This window comes from Lonchura striata, chromosome 1 (assembly GCF_046129695.1).
Source record: "Lonchura striata isolate bLonStr1 chromosome 1, bLonStr1.mat, whole genome shotgun sequence".
Taxonomy (NCBI): domain Eukaryota; kingdom Metazoa; phylum Chordata; class Aves; order Passeriformes; family Estrildidae; genus Lonchura; species Lonchura striata.
This window is the reverse complement of record NC_134603.1, coordinates 148,170,628-148,187,986: the sequence shown is the minus strand read 5'-3', so window position 1 is coordinate 148,187,986 and position 17,359 is coordinate 148,170,628. Positions and strand designations below refer to the sequence as shown.

General features: G+C 38.8%; 1 protein-coding gene across 1 annotated transcript in view; it reads right to left on the bottom strand.

Moving 5' to 3' along the window:
- PTPRN2 (protein tyrosine phosphatase receptor type N2) overlaps window positions 1-17,359 on the bottom strand; it is a 636,037-nt gene that overhangs the window by 4,747 nt on the left and 613,931 nt on the right. The window contains exon 22 of the mRNA XM_077789214.1: window positions 4,490-4,563. Within this exon, the coding sequence (XP_077645340.1) occupies window positions 4,490-4,563 (74 nt within the window). The remainder of the gene's footprint in view (window positions 1-4,489; window positions 4,564-17,359) is intronic.

Sequence of the window (17,359 nt, the reverse complement as noted above, 5' to 3'; positions counted from 1 at the left end):
AAATATGAATATGCACGGTGAACTGTACACTGCAACAGAAAGGAACAAAATGTTCTGGGAGTATTGATGTCATATAACATGTTTGACAGCATCTTGAAGCCAGAGTCATTTTAATGGAGAAAAATGTTAGTAGCAGAGCCCAAGCTATTGGGGCACAGTGATATATTGCCATTGCATGGTCAGAAGGGCTTGGGAGTAGCTGATCACCAACCATTTCCTTCTGACACGGAGATGGGAACTCAATACATTATTGAAATATGAAGTAAGTGAGATGCTGTAAAGCAGAGACTTTGGCTTTTCTCAGAACTGTTTCTAGTTGAAAGAACCTAAAATACATATGTCCTCCCTTGATATCTATTATATAGAACAATATCTGTTTTTTGGCTTACCTGTCATTGATCTTCTTGAACCTCTCTTTTTATTGTCCATTCCACACTCAGAAATTATGCAATTTTGTTAAGACCACTCCTATATAAGAAATACTTGGGAAGGCTTTTCTCTGCTTTACTGTAACCTCAACACCAAAATTTACCAGCTTCTGTCCTGGGCTGGCAGAGGTGTGAGTGACACAGCCATGAATGGCTACTTCTTCTAAATGCAACCCTAACACACTCTTGAACTGTGTAGTCCTACAGAAGGACAAAGCAGTTTTAAATCCTCATAGTTAACAGGTGTTGCATTTTCCAAGCAAGTGATTTTTTTTCTCAGTAATTTAGCTTACTGAAATAACTGACAGGGTGATTTGGAGTTTGAGACTTTCCAGTGGAAAGTTTTCTTAAAATACAGGCAAATCAAAGACACCAGATAAGAACTGTGGAGAAATTCCTGGATTTTCTGGAAGTACTCCAGAGGTTTAAGCCAGCTGGAGGAAGAACTGCTGAGGAATCAACTCTGAGGATGCAGGTTTGAGATGCACCCTTCAAAGCAGCCCAAGATCACTGCTGGGCCACTGTCTGTGTCTCCCATTAGAAAACTGGAGGTCTGTACCTCTGGCACCTCAGTTGGTGCTGCCAGGGGCTGTGTGGGATGGTTACAGAACACAGCCACCCCCAAAAGTGATCACTGAACCGATAACATTAATTTTCCACAGTGTTTCATTTTACTGCAGAAAGGTTCAGGAAGGATGAAAGAACAAGCTACAGATGTACAACTCATAGTTCAGAAAGGCAGCTGACTCTTAATTCCTGCAATCCAGTGCCAGTCTTCTCTGCCTTGTCTTACCCGACTGCAGTCAGCTCCCATGTGGAGATGCTTCAGAGAAGCAATGATGGGCACAGTGCCAGAGCAGAAAAAGCAGAATAAAACAGAATAATTTCTCAGCGACACTGCCATTCAAGAATTTTGCTGTCTGCTTGTTGCTGTCAAAGTGGCAGCCATGTACACTTGCTGGACTGCAGCCAACAGCTTTTAATCAGACATCAATTCACCCTGAAGAGTAGGACTCATCCTCAGAAGGCACTGAAGATGGTGTGCAAGACTGCCTGAGGCTCCCTGCACTGTCTAAGGTCTCTGCAATTAAAGGAAACTCTGGGAAAGATGGGGCCATCCAGGAGCATCAGTTGTATTTTAACTGGAGCACAATGAGTGTGTGAGGGAAGCTGGAGAGCAGCAGGGTCAGAGGGGGCATATATGGGACATTTTGGGGCAGAACCAAACTGGATGCTTGCACCAGCTCAAAAAGCCTGAGGAAGTGTCTGCCTCACCAGGGACTGAGGAACAGGCAGTGTGACCTTAATGACTGAGACAAAACAATTTGCAGAGTATAATCTGCACAGCCAGAGCTCAGAACTGACTGCAAAGGGACAGGAGAGCAGAAATGAGATGTGTGAGGACATGGCCTGTCAGGGATGGCCAGCTGAGCTCTTCCCCTCCATCCTTCTGCATAACACAGCCAGGTGAAAGGCAGGGAGTGCAGCTCCCACTGATGTGCATCACCACTCTCCCAGGAAAGGTCTTCCCACACCTTCCACACTTTTCCATGAGGACAACTGCAGTTAGAGCAAATTAATGTCAGTAATTTCTAAAGGAGCTCAGTTTGTTGTTTTGTACAGCTACACTGCCATTCACATGTTTTATTTGCATGTACAAGACTGCCTGGAGATGAATTTTAACATCTAGCTTTGCCTAGAAAACGTAGCTGGACAGACATTCTGTGGTCTCAGTTCAGCTATAATGCAGAGGTGACAAGAATATACTTAATAAAAAGTAACTATGGCTATGTTTCATTAAGTCTACAAATAAAAATTCCCAGGTTCATGTAGCATATATAACAAAGTAAGGAATCTATCTACTATTATAGATTGTGAGAGGATATAGGAGACAGGAAAAAAAAAAGAAATATATCTTTTTCCTATCACAGAGAATACACTTCGTCCTTCATTACTTTTTCCTCTCATATGTGACATATCAATTCTATTTTACAATTCCCCTGGAAAAAAAAATCCAACAAACCCACAAATCCTCTATTATGCTTCTTAGAAATGCAGAATGCTGTTATGATAATTTCATTTCAATTTATTATATACAGTGCTTCTGAATTAAAGATCCCTTCCAGAAGACAAAATTCTGCAAACAAATCTTTCCCATGCCTATTGGAAAGGTGGAGCGCTGCCTGCTGGAAACAAAATAACATTGCTGAAGGAAGTTGGTGTTTATTTTGCCTAGGGATATTCTGTAATTGGCATTTCTAACCTGACTTTTAATCCATCGTTTTAAATTACTCCTAGAGTCTAATATTCCTCATTTGTATTCAGTTGGGAAAGCACAGGGGTTTGTTTAAATCCATCAGAAAAAATTCTCTGGGGATTATACATTGCTAGCATGTAACCAGATATTTATAATTTGCAAGACATTAGCTTGAATAAGTGATTTGGGTGGTTTTGAGAAAATGACAATGATGGAAGAAGGAGCAAGAGGAGAGATAAGCAATATCCTGAGAAAATTTTTCATTCTGGATGAAAACACAGGATACATTTGTTTTCTGGAGCTCTTCCAGACAAATGTTTGGAGGGAAAAAACATGTATTGAGGAAGATTTTCATGGAATTCAGGTAACTATTGGTGGCTAAGTAGGAGAAGTTGTTCATATAACCACATTCTTTGGTTCTGGAGCAATGTTTTTTTCTTTTGTTGAAGGCAACAAGCCATAATTTCTCTGCCCTGAAAAGGAAACTATAATCTGAGCTCTATGTTGCCACAGAGCTGCTACATATTTTGCAGAGTAGCCCAGGATTTGCATCTTACCTCAGAGTAAATATATATGACATTGGATACTGTGTGCTATTTGCCTTTTGTTCCAGTTGGAATAATCAAAGCAGAAAAAGACTTGTGCAATTTTATGTCTTCCTTGCAGATAAAGATTAGTTAGATTTGACTGCTCATCTTTATTTTTTATGCACTTACATAATTGGTAAATAATAATTAACATTCCCCAAGCTGTTTCTCAGCAGTACTTTCCCCTAGTATTAGTGGAAAATAACATGATTGAGAAGAGAGTCAGGAAAAATTATGAACCAATGATTCCTGCAACACACATTTATTTCACCTTTGCCCCTCAGGAATTTCAATTCACTGCAGAATTTTCTATCAATTCCAGCCTGGCCAAGACACAGTGCTGTCACATTGCTCTTGTTACTCAGTTTGGGACTATAACTATCATTTGATATTTTATAAGGCCATAAACAGATTTATTTCACCTTCATACCATGAAAGAGTTCTTTTATTGTCATATTTGCAGCTCTTAACTTGTGGCATATATCCCACAATATCATTCCATACATCACTAGACTTGTTAATAACAGAAAGTTTCATTTCTAATTTAAGGTACTAGAATTGCACCATCAGCTTCTATATTTAAAAATTTTACATTGTAGAAAAATGTCAAAACTATTACAACTGACAGGAATTTGAGAATAAGGCATTCATCTCACCAAAGTGTAAAAATATAGTTGCCATGTTACATCCATAAAGGCTGATGCAAGCTCCTCCATTCGAAGATACTAAAGATTACTTGATTCCCTGCAAAGTTTTATTTCCTTTAATTCAAAACTTATGAGTTCTTTTTTTCAGCAAAAAATATCAAATGCAGCAGTTACATTCTCTTTAATGAGTAGAAGCTTTCAAAAAAATATTACATGCCACAGTTAAGCACAGATACCCTAAGAAAATAATCCATAGTTCAGGATGAAAGCAAGAACATTCTTTCAAATGCACATTTTCTTTAGCAGGCAAGATTGTTGTCTTGACTGCCCTTCATATATGATAATCAAGATAGATGCTGGAGATGTTACAAGAAAGAACAGTAAACACCAAAGAAAGTAACCTAGATAAATCTTCAGCATAAATAAACCTCAGTTGGTAGGGAGCCAAACAGAGTAATCAGCAAGCGACCTGCGTTAAATTAGGTCATACCCTTTCTCTTCTGTCATGAAAACAACTACTGTGAAAGACCTTTAATGTATTTAAAATCCCAGTGGATTTATTGACAGTACCTTTGTCTGGACCATGCCTGGTCTCTGGTCCCTCAAGTGCTCCAGGGTAGCAGCAATATCAATCTCTTTAGCACCTGCAACAAACCACAAATTGGGCTGAGTTCAGAGCACAAGATAATCCATGCTGCATCTGTCAATCTCTTGCTATCGGGTTCCCTTTGGGCTAACAGTCCAATTGAAAATTATTACATCCATCTCTCAGCAGACTTGGCAGGCAGCTGCAATTTTTGTCTTCATATAGAAAAATAAGAGGTTGGGGCACCTTTTACTAACATTAATTCAAGAGAAACCAGAGAAAAAACAAATTCTTAAAAATGTCTCTGCACCAGAGCAGAATATATTTTGTGCAACTTTAGGGTCTGTCATGGCAGTGCCACTGAGTGTCCCCTTTGTCACTTCTAAGAGTATGCACTGAATAAAGGGCCTGAACCACACAATGATTAATGCTGTAAAAACAAGATTTAGGTGACCTTTTGCTACCTGCAGCTGGCACCCAGAAAACCTGTCTGTGGCTTCCTAGATCAGGACCTTGCTGTGTGGCCACTGTTTCACCTGGCCAGTCTGTGACATTTTCTTTAGGTTCCACTCCAGGTGTCTGGCCACAGCTGCCCTGTAGCCATTGGTAGCACCAGGGCATGTGAAGCAGGCACAGACAGCCTGGCTGGGACTGGCTCCCTGCCCCATGCACACAGGGGAGCTTTCTTTCAAAAATGAACTATGGAGATCAAAGCAAGTCCTTGAGACTCTTCCCATTCTTATAATCCACAAAGATTAGAGAATTGAAGGGGACAGGGAGATGCTGATTTCCTCCTCAATTTCCTCCAGTGACTGATATTTCAAGATCACCCTCCTCATTTTCCTTAAGTGCCTAATCTGATATTTTATGAAGGGACTGAGGGGGAATCAGGATTTTGGTCCTTCCCGTATGAGCTTCAAGAATAAAATGCTGTCTGGAAAGCCTTTGAGGAGAAAATTTCACATGGAGAATTTGGTTTTCTTGTATCTGCTCCCTTCTGCATCTTGCAAGAACATCTCAGGGTACCAAAGCGCCAGGCAGATGGGCCATTCCACCCCATCCCTGCTCCACTATGCCCTACTGCCCTGGGTGGCTGTTCACTCTCCTAGGGCTGACATGGGCCCATAGCTACAGGAGCTTGGACACATGCTGACCTCAGCTCTCTCCTGTTTTGTACATTCACTTTTGTCATTGGATGGTTTATCAAGAGCAGGGATTGGCCACAATTCTGGAATCTGCTCTATTTTAAGGGATACTCAGTGGTGTGCTCTGAAGAAGACTTGTCAACTGTTTCCTGCTGCCTTCTCCTACAAATTTCCTGAGCCACCCTCTGCCAATTTGGGATTTCCTTCTGGAGGCATTTAAATATCCCCAAATATTCACAGGGGTCTCAGTGGCCAGCTTGTGGGCCATGCACCTAGAGCATTGCTGCTGCAATGTAACTTGTACACATCTAGAACACATACTCGTTGAATTCCCAGAACTAGATTTGGAGAATTGGACCCAACACTTACCACTCTTCCTACAGCTCTTGTAATTTAAGGGCTTGTCTATCTATAGTTGGGGTCATATCAATGCAAACATCATGCACCTCCTCATTTTCCCAACTCAACTTTATAGCTCAACACCATCTTTTAAAAAATCCAGAAAAGCAATGAATAGTGAATGATTTCATTTGGTTTCCTGGATAAAATAGATGAAATTATATTTTAAAATATTATCAGCTCTACAAGAATTATTGATTTGGAATATGTTCTTCAAATAAATGAAAATATGTTCTTCAGCTGTATCAGAAATGGAATGAATTATTTCAGTAAATATAATATTCACAACTTAGAAATGGTATCTTACAGACAGTTTTGCTAATTACCATGGATTGAAGCATTGCACACCTTTTGCTCCCCACCCCTCCCCAGGATTTACAGCAATGAGCTTTGAAAAAAAATAGAAGGTTTTATTTTAAAATTAAAACCCCCCAGATCTCCTTACAACAGAGCAAAGCAATACTTACATACACTGTAAAGTCTGATAACAGTGACAGTAATTATACCTTAAATCTGTTGCAGGTTTTGCAGTGGCAATTAATCTGGAAAGCATCACTAAAGGTGCTCTCTTCACAAACCCTAACACTGGTGTAACACAGTAGCTCTCTTCAGTGTTTGCTCTGACACATACATGTGCAATTATGTGGGATTTTCCTGTTCCACCACAGCTGTGGATGGAAGCAGAGCTATGTGAGTACTGCACATACTTTACAGCCTCACTTGTAGCTTCATTTGATTACCAGGAAACAAAATGTTCCACTAGCATCTTGGTTCAAAGTAAGAGGAATTCTCCTTTCAGAAATTAAGATATGAGAAATATTCAAGACACTGCTATCCATGGACAAGGTTAACCACAGTTCTGAGCTTCCCAGGTGTATGGTGCAAGGATGAACTCAGAGATTCCCCTTCTGCAGCTGGCAGGCTCAAGTACCCATTACTGCAACATGTATGTCCCCCCACCACCGAGTGATGATCTTTATTTGAAAATATTCTACCCTCAGGACAAAAAGAGAAAAGGTTTATGACAAGACATAGTTACACTTTTTAATGGCCAGCCAGGCATCTGAGTTTACCTTTGAAAGGGTTAATTCCTCCATTTCTGTCATGCAGACTGCGGCATTTACTAGTGAACTGATGTTTGCTTTTTTATCATCATTAAGGGAATGACATGACTAATAGTATGAACAACACTTGATTAAAAAATCCTGATTTAGGAAAACACCAAAGAATATGCATGCACTGGAACATAAGAAGAGTCTTAGTGGTCTGGGGTGCTTAATGGGAAGCTTGTCCTGAAGAGTTTTGTCAGTAAAGTTCCTAAAACATCAGTTTTTACTCACTAGTGTCCCCAGCCCATGTGTTGTGATCAGCAGGTCATCCAAAAGCATTTCAGATGTCCTCAGCCATAGGTAATTTTAAGGAAAAGCAAAGCAAATCAAGTGTCTTGTTGAGATGCCATTGGATTAGAGACAATCCAAAGCAGAGACAGGGATTGGTTTGCTGCACCATTTTTATCACCTCTGAATGCCTTGGATACTACAGTGATGGGAAATACTTAAGTGCCTGGAGAGACTGATCAATGAAACTTAGTGCTGCAGAGACAGGACACTGTTTCAGAAGAAAAACATCTTGGAACAAGAAAATTCACAGGACAGGAGATGAAATCAATGGCATAGGAAAAAGCCAGCATGACTCATTCTCTCTCTACATGAGTAAGCCTCTCTTCCTCCTCTGCATCTACATGTTCTGCATCTATTCCCTTATTGTGACTAAAACAAATGTGTTTAAATATATATTGCTTGTCCTCTACTAAATCTCATTTTGTGGTGAGGGCTTTTTTTCTATTCAAGCTTAGGATACTCTGCTATTGGATTATGTAAATTCAGCTCACTGTCACTGGCGTGTGCAATAGTCTGTAAAAAGTTTTCTGGTGACAGACACAGACAAAGACATTTTCAAGGTACAAAGGGAGGTCTGAACCCCACCTGCCTTCACAGGTGAGAAGAGCTCGGTGTTTAAGTGCAGCATGAACTTTCAATTCTCTTTGGAATTATTTTGCTGGAATCTGACACAAATTCAACACTTTCTCTGCCATGCTGAGGCTTTATCTTTAATCTGGGAGTATGACAATATGGCATTCCATTCTACACTACCCAATAACAATTTATTTATGCTTTTGAGCCAATTCAGGTGACAAAAATCCAGCATATGCTGCATGACATTGGGAGAGGGGAATATTGCATCTAAGGACATTAGGGTCAAGTCATGCTTATAGTGAGATGGCTGCAAAATATCCACATACTGCTAAGGCATTTGCAACATTGCTTATCTGGAAAGCTCACACAAACTAAATTTGATGCAGTGGTGTAGAGCAAAAGTTAGAAGAGCTTGATTCACTGATTCCAAGGATATCCAATTATTGGAAGTATTTTGCTTAGGCTTCTGAACTATTAAGTCCAGTAATAGATGCAGATGTAAATTCATTGTCATACCACAAATAATCTAAAGGAAGGGTTAAAAATACTAGGCTGGAGAGCAAGTGACATTTGGAAAGGAAAACAAAACATGTCAAAAATACAGTATTTTCTATCTTTTCTTCCCACCAATATATATGTGTCTGCTAGTGGTTTCAGAAGCTAAAGAGAAGGATAAAAGAAAAAGCATTTATACAATAAAGAACTGCCTTTTCATCTTTTGACTGCATTTCACTTTGCAGGGAATAAATTTGGGTTGTGTTTGAGACAGCCTTTTTCACAAAGGATTTCATTGCTTGTTTTAAATGAACATACCAATGTAACTTAGTGTGAGACTGAGCTAATATTGTACCAACAGTATTGTGAAAAATGACTGTGCAATGTGCTATTTTTTTCAAACAGAACATACATTTGCAGTAATTCACTGTGAGCCAGATACTGCCAGCCTTCCCCTGCCCCTAGCAGCTCAGTGAGCTGGCTGAATAAATACCTCTGAAAGCACTTCCACACCAGTGCAAGCCAGATTTTAACTTCAGTAATTAACTATCATCTTCCTAAAGGCTTGAAGCATTCACAGTGAGTGCACAACAACCCACACCAGGAACATTAACTGGATAAACTGAAAGAAAACAGGAGAAGATGCAAGCTGAATGATATTTTGCCCCCAAGGAGAGAAGAGGTTTCTGAAGTTTAGGGTCATATCCTTTGCAACCCTTTCTCTCCCCGCAGGCATGAATGCTGGATGCACACTGGCACTTACCAGCTGGTGCTCCTGATTAGCAGATCTCAAGGGGTTAAAGTGTTTGCCCTTAGACAGTTGTGTAAGTGGAGTATCCAGCATGTCATAAAAACATGGGCAAATTCCCCTTTTTTCCTGCAATAAATAACAACCCAGCCTAATTCTGCCGCATGACCAGCAGCTCACAATATTTAAAATCACCGTGTATTACCTAATGTTAGTTTTATGACTATAATAATGAAAGCTTCCCTCTCTTCTCATTCCCCTAGACATGGCAGGGGTCCTATTTTGCTAAGCACAAGACACGTGAGAAACCTTCTGTGGAGGATGGTCCCTTCCACATTGTAGCAGTACTGCTGTCACTATGATGGCACAGGAATATGACAATGTTTGTCAAGAGGAGTAACATCTTTAAATGCATCAGCTGGGAAGAAAAAATGAAGACATAGCATTAAAAAGTTTTTTCAGGTTCAGCAAACTACAGAGTTTGTGCATCTGAAAATGTGCTGGGTTTTTTTTTTTCAGTTATAAGAGCAATCATCATTGTTACATAAATGCATGAGAAGTTTTAGCTTAATTAAGGTAATCTTTGAGATTTTTATGTAATAGGCTTCAACATAAACTGAAAGTAAAGTCAAATCTTCTGTTTTATTCAGTGCTAATGAAAAGTGCAGTGTAGATTCTGTGAGACTGATAGAATTTTATATTAAGGCTCTGTCTTAAAAGGAATATTTTAGATTCTAGATGCTCTGAATTTCCTGTGTATTTATAAAAATAAAATGATGCTTAAATACTTCATCAAAGCAGTTATTTGTGGGGGGTTTCCTTTTAAATATCCCAAACTGAAGAATTTTCTTTGTGAATCTTGCACAAATACATTTTGCTCATAAATATTAAATTAAAAAGGATTTTTTTTAGTTGGGAAAAACTTCCAGCTATACCTCAAAAAGTTATGATTATAACTCTGCAGAATGGCTATAAATTTGTTACTGTGAGTCCTAGAGGATGGCTTGGTCATTAGGGGGCTATGTTTAGATGGATTTCAGTTCTCTTGCAGACTGAGATTTTGACTTCCTGCTAAATGATTTAGCCCACTTGGGCTAAATCATTAAATTCACCCTATGTTTCACACCATCATTTCTAAAATGAACCATTTTTTCCACCTACCTAATGAGTTGTTATGAAAGCAAATCCATTAATGATTATAAGGTACTTGGACACTAGAGAGGTGAAGACCTAGATAGATCCTCTTTTTTTTGTCCCAATACCCATTGTACCTTTTTTGTCTATCTTTCTGTTTTTCTTGACCACAAAGTGATCACAATACTGAATATATGAGGTAGGAGTCATGCTGAGCAGTTGTAAAGGGGGCATTCCTGGCACCTTTACCATTTCTCCTTAAGGAAATGATGATGATCAGTGTGGGAATAAGCATTTATCCCAACAGAAAAAATGGAGTACTAAGAGCAATACAGAAATGACCTGTCAAATGCCTTGCTTTTTGTAGCAGAAAGTACTCAGCTTCATTCTAGTCAGATATTACCTGCCTGATGCATCTTTTTATATTTATTATATTGCATAGATTTTGAATTAGGCCTTGAAGGGCAAAGGGACTTGTTAGCTAAGATTAAAAACTAGCTTGTTAAAATCTTGAAGGAACAGTGCCTCCCTACCACACATCTTTACGCTGCTGTTGCTAGAAGCTGAAGAAGAACCAATTAGTGTTTGCAGGATGCTGCTGATCAGCAGCCTTTAGCCTCGGACCCTGCATGGCTCAGTCTTCCCAGGCAGCCGGGAGTGCTGCAGAAAATACACTTGTAATAATGTGAAACAGCAAAAATACACTTGAGAAAGAAAATGAGGGGAAACAAGTGAGGACACTAAGCTGTCTCATCACAGCGTGCCTGTGTTTAGGAAGAATACAAGTGTTTGTCATGTTTGGGTGATGGCTGCATGACTCATGTCTAAACGTGGAGCAAACGCGCGCGCGGCGGCTTCACGCTGCCTTTCTTCCCTCCCCATCTGAACTCTGACAAAGAGGCTTTCTTTGGTGCTGCATTTTCTGGTCCTCTTCTGCATTCAGCTTTGCCATAGCAAGGGGATAGTGAAGTATGGAGACCAAAGGACAGGCAGTAAATAGATCCAGGTCTGTCAGGAGCCTAATACACAAACACACCCATCTACGCTTCTGTCTGCTGTAGTGTGTAGAGACACAAGTGGGCTCTCTGGGGAGTTGGGAGGGTAAATCAGCACTCGTGGACTGTTACACTGTCCCAGCCACACTGTTTCCAATGTCTAATGTTGCTGGACATAGCACAGATATGCTGCAGATTTGCAAATCTCCTAAAGCCCTACATGCCTCCAGCTTCCCACTGAGAGCTTCTAACGAAAGGCTCATGTAGCTGCCCCAGCAAGTGTTTGCCCCATTGAGTGCTTAATGTTGCAGCAAAACATTTAATCACACCATATGAGGGGCAAACTCAATCTGATTAAAGAGAAAAGGGTCATAACTAGGGGGAGTGTAACACCACTTCTTCACTGACCATTAGTTTTAATAGCAAACCGGTAATATTTACTAACTAGCTTAGTCTCAAAGGCCCAACCTCATCTCATCTACTCCAGCCATCCTTGAAGTTGGAATTGGAGTTAGTCATCTCCTCTCTCAACAGCTAAGAAAGAGAGGGTAAGCTCTGATGGGCAATTCATTTGCCTGAGAATTATCCTCCAGAGGTGTGTATCGTTCTTCTTGATGACTGAGGAGACCCAGACAACTAGGTTAGGTGAGATGCTTAACGCCAGATGTTTTATGTGCCTAAAGTTAGTTGGAATGAACCTGGGCTGAAAAGAGCTGAGTTTCTGCTCTTCACTTCTGGCCTCACAAATGCTAGAATCTGCTAAAGCTTATGGTGTTTGAGATCTGTGCTTTGTGTCTGTAGCCTTCCCTATTTCCCTTACCTCCACATTTGGTGATTTTGAAGGAATGACAGACGAAAGGCAACACGGAACCACACTGAAAAGATAAACCAGCACTGCAGTGTAGTGAAGGCCATGGAAGTGAAAAATGTGTGCTTTGAGTAACTGCTGTTTGTATAGTGCTCTGCTGCAAAGAAACAAGAATATTTTCTTCCTTCTTGCACAAAGTGCCCACTAAATAAAAATCACTTTTAAGTATTAGAGATAAAAAAGAGGCCTGACCATCATCTGGAAACTACAAAAATAAAAACAATTTTCATTTGTAGTTATCTAGATGTCTACTGCTGTAGCTCTGCTCTTGGCCAGGAGGATCATTTGATGCTTTTCATGGAAAGAGAAAAGCGTCAGCAAAATCCTACTGAGGGGTACACTTTTAAAGATAACAAAAAAGATTAATGTATTCAGGGTCTCATTTTCATTATAAATTCACTCTTTGAGATTAACAAAATCTATGTGCATGTGTGTGTAGTTAGGGATGGACCCAGCCTATGCCTGAGTCAGTGAACTGTCTGTAATTTCAGACAAAATACGTAAGTGCTTCTGTGCCCCTAACAACCCAAATTAAAATTTCATTACCTTTATTAAAAAGAAAACCAAACAAAAACAACTTCAACAAAAGCACCCAATGGGCAAAGCAAGCATGTAAGTGTAGAAGGGAGTGCTTAAAGTAATAAAAGCAAAGTAATTAAAATTATTGTGACAGTCATGCACACACAGAGTATACGTTATATATATGCATTACATAATGTGCTACTGTTTACACATTTTGTATTAATACTTGAAGTCTGCATGTAATAAATGTACAAATGTGTAATGGCTTTGTCAGTACACAATCCAAAGGAAGGTGACACTGAAGATGGAAGACATAGGCATAATCTAATATTTTAAAAAATTATACAGGAAAATAATGCTTCTAAGTTTTACACTGATTTTAACAGCCTTGCAGGGATAGAGATTCATTGCTGACATGTCAGTTTTTAAGTTAATATCCTTTGTCAATGCAGAAAAAAACATGCAGAAACCACACATTCTAACTGAATGCAAATGGATGCTAATTTGAGGACCAATCCTTCCTCACTTCCAGTGTGTGTGTGAGAATTGTCACATTGCATTCTATACATTATAGGAATTGTTTCTCTTTTAAAATTAGATTTCCTCCACCCTCCCCAGAAGTTAAAAGTAAAATGAATATGCCTAAATTACTACATAAGAACTGCTATAGATATGGATGCTAATAAGGTTTTTTCCTTATGGGGTAAAATATCCCATGATCACCTATTATCACTGTAGAAAATACCAGTGCATGCATCTAAATTCAACTTACATGTGCATGTGCAGACACACATGCATACACAAAGCACATATAAAGCAGGTACTGTGAATGTGCTGTTACTCCCTGCTAATAGATGTTCCCCAGGATCAGCTCCATGGAGTTTTACACAATTTACTTCTTTTAGTATCTCTTCCAGAAACTCTTGGTTCATTACCTGGCAGTTGATTTCCATTTGATGAATCAAACACGAACAAAGTTAAGATGCTTATTGCAAAAATGACATTTATGAAAACACATCTCACTTGGCCTTAAAAAAATCTTGAAGTCCCCTTTGGAAAATATACATTTTCTTTCCAGGAGACACAGAAGTAGCTCGCCTACATAAATCTATTAAATTGTAAGAACTACATTTTACATTACTTTCATTTTACATTGCACGTAGGTGGTAAAGCTCTCACAAGACAGTATATGAAGTGACCTGAATAAAAGATGCAACTGTTATGGATTCAATCTTTAAACTATTTAAACAGAGTTTATCCTTAAAAGTGACTAAACTGGTCCAGTTATAGAAATTATGGAATAGTTTTAGCTCCACTTTAGCTAAACTTTAGCTAAACTTTACTTTATCCTTTACTGCCAGAAGACCACCACTGGTCAAATGAACACTCCTCTGCTGCATGAGATTAGCTACCAAAAAACAAATGGTTTTACTCTCTGTATATAAACTTCCTTTTCCAAACATGTGCTCAGCTGCTTTCAAAGCTGCAGCACAGTACTACTATGACCCAGCTTTTTCGCTTTTCCATATCCTAACCTACCCATGGTGGGAAAAACGCTGCACAAATTCCTTATCTGCTTGTCTCCTCCTTAGTTTCAGTCAATGACCTCTTGTTTTCAAATTAGTCACTATCTCAAGCTGCTTACTGACATCAATACATTTCTTTCAGGGTCTTCCAGCACTCTATGGGGACCCCCCTTTGTGCTCCCTCTCCCAAGGAATAGCCCATGCCTGATCAGTCTTTCTTCACAATTTATTTGCCCCTAACCCTGGATAATGATTGCTTTCTACTATACTTTCCTACTCCCAAGTTGTTTCCAATAAAATCCTAAGAATAGCAAATAACTGAAGAAATACGGCTCTTTTAGGTTAATCCCTGACCACTAAATTATATAGATATACATATATAAAAGCTAAAGAAAATGTATCAATAACATGTTTGCTTTTTGCTTGAAATCTTTATATTCTGTAAAGGAAACCCCTAAAAATGCAGACCATACAACATACAGTGAGAAACATCAACCAAGAATACCTTTCCCATGGTCACTAATTCATTTCAGAGCAGAAGCTTGTAGAACATGCTACATTTTTATCTTCCTTTTATAAGCTATTAATCAATGACTCCATACAGCCAATAACATGCGAAAAGCTCTAAAGCTTTTCAGATGCCCAAATGTGTTTTTCAAAGGAAATAAACACTATTTTAAACAGCTTTTTCTAAATAGTAAGAGTTTGCTGAGCACCTCAGGCTGGACTGTGAAAAACTATCCTATACATTCCCTATACACTTGTGCATGTAGCTGGGGGCCCAGCTCTCATAGTGATTAATTATCTGCTGGGAAAGGCTGCAAGAACGAGCACTATTTGCCTAATTGTGTTTCCAGGGTAACTCATTACATAAAAGTTACAATACATAAATGCAGTTCATTGGAAAAACCAGCCTTATAACATACAATATGTTTACATGGACACGAGCAACTTCCTTTGGAAATTGAAACAGCAGCATTTCAGATTTACATGGTTGGCATTACTGCTGCTGAGAACTGAGGCAGTCTTGTGGACAGCACAACGGTAAACAAAAAACCCCAAATTTTTTGGCTCTGTGTTTTTTCTTCTGTGTTTCTAGAGATAATAATCTGTCTCATCCAAATCTCAAAGGCCAGCCATGTAATTAATTCAAATTTAGACCCTGAAAACAATTCTGTTTTTAAGTCCTGAATTTTTCTGCTATAATTTTTTTCCCAGAATACCACTTATTTCTAATCCCACTTTTTGACCCTCTAACTAGTATTACCTTAAAAAAAAAAAAAAAAGAAAAAAGAAATCTCTCATTTACACTATATATTGTCTCAACCTCTGAAGGAAAGCAGTATGTTAAATTTTGTTTTCATGGGAGAAGCTTGATCCTGGGCTGAGGAAATATTCCCTCATTCACCAAAAGCAGGTCAGAAATAGTCAGCTCTAGATTTGTATCAGAACAACAGAACAATAGAATTTTCTCAGACTTTGCATAAGGACTCAAAAATAAGCAGATTTAATTAATTTTAACATGACTATGGGCAAGCATTTCTTTTAATAAAATCCTTTCAGAGAGGAGCTAACCTCACAACTTCATTATGATGGTTAAACCCAAACAGCAGATAAGCAAAACCTCAGCAAGGGTTCAGATTAGCCCAAATCATTTGATCACGATGAGTCAGAAGGCGAATTAAGGAATCTTTTGTTTTGCCTTAAAATGTCACGGTATAAACTGCATCTGCTCAGGAGCTGACTCACAAGACCCTCAGACAATAGGGTAGCAGGGGCAAGGAAAGGACTTGGGGAGATAACCTCCACAGCCAGCCCTGGCCGGAGTGTGCATGCTCATCAATTATAATCCAAGCTTTTGAATGCAAGAGAATAAACCATTGGTTCGGCTTTGCTAAATCAAATCTTTTTTGCTGGGTTTTAGAATTTGGAAATCAATACTTTAAAAGGATTTTAAAATTCATATTCGCCTTCCCTTTGACTCATCTTGTTTCAGCTAGTTCAAACACAAGAAAATGGATGGTCAGCAAACCCTAAGCAGCTGCTGGCTGGATGAATATCTAAAAATCACACTATTATCTATACTATCCAACCCTCACAGTTCAGAAAAATGAAAGTGGGAAGACCTCATAATTTTTTTAAAATTTTTTTTTGGTGCCAGAATCACTCAATAAAAATGTCTTGCAATATATCACACTTTTAGTCACTACAATCAGCCTGCGGGAAAGACATGAAATGAGAAAATTCTCAACTTTTCTCTAGATCACACAAAAAGAAAAAAATCTGATCAGCTCAGCATTACTGCGAGTTTGGGGTGAAGAAGAAACATCAAGTAAACTAAATCTAAAGCATCTTGTCTTCCATAGTAACAAAGGATAAAACTTGTAAATACATCAGGAACATTGAAATTCTCAGTAGAAATCAGCCTCAGAGGAAATCAGCCAGTCCCTATAAAAATCCAGCAAGCATTGTTATCTACAAAAACAATCCATTATAATTTTTTGTATTTATTTAAATAATCAAAATGCACATGGGTTGAACAAAATCACGTCTCAGCTTCTAACTCAAAACTAAAGCTTGTCCTAAGATGGCTGTCACTGAAATGTGAGGTGATTTGGTAACTGTATTAAAACTTTAACACCCATGTACAAATAGTTATCATAGTTAAATAGGTGCCATGGTTGAAACATGTTAAATAATATTAAGATATGTTAGTGTAAGGCCAGATTCAACACTGTTTCATGTTTCTTATTGCCTTGATGGATATAGGATCAGAGTCTCTGCATATCACAGAATCAGAGAACACCGGGTTGGAATAGGACCTCAAGGATCAACTTGTCTAATCTTTCTAGGCAACAGCATATGAAACTAGGAAGAAAAAAAAATACAGTAATAAATGACATGATAAATAGCTACATTTATTATTGGAACAATGAAACAAAAGGATCTACTTGGCATTGTAACTCCCAGCTGACATGACACTGGAATGACAGCACTGGACAGACACTGGTGCTCTCTGCCGATTCCAGTATCTCAGATTATTTCA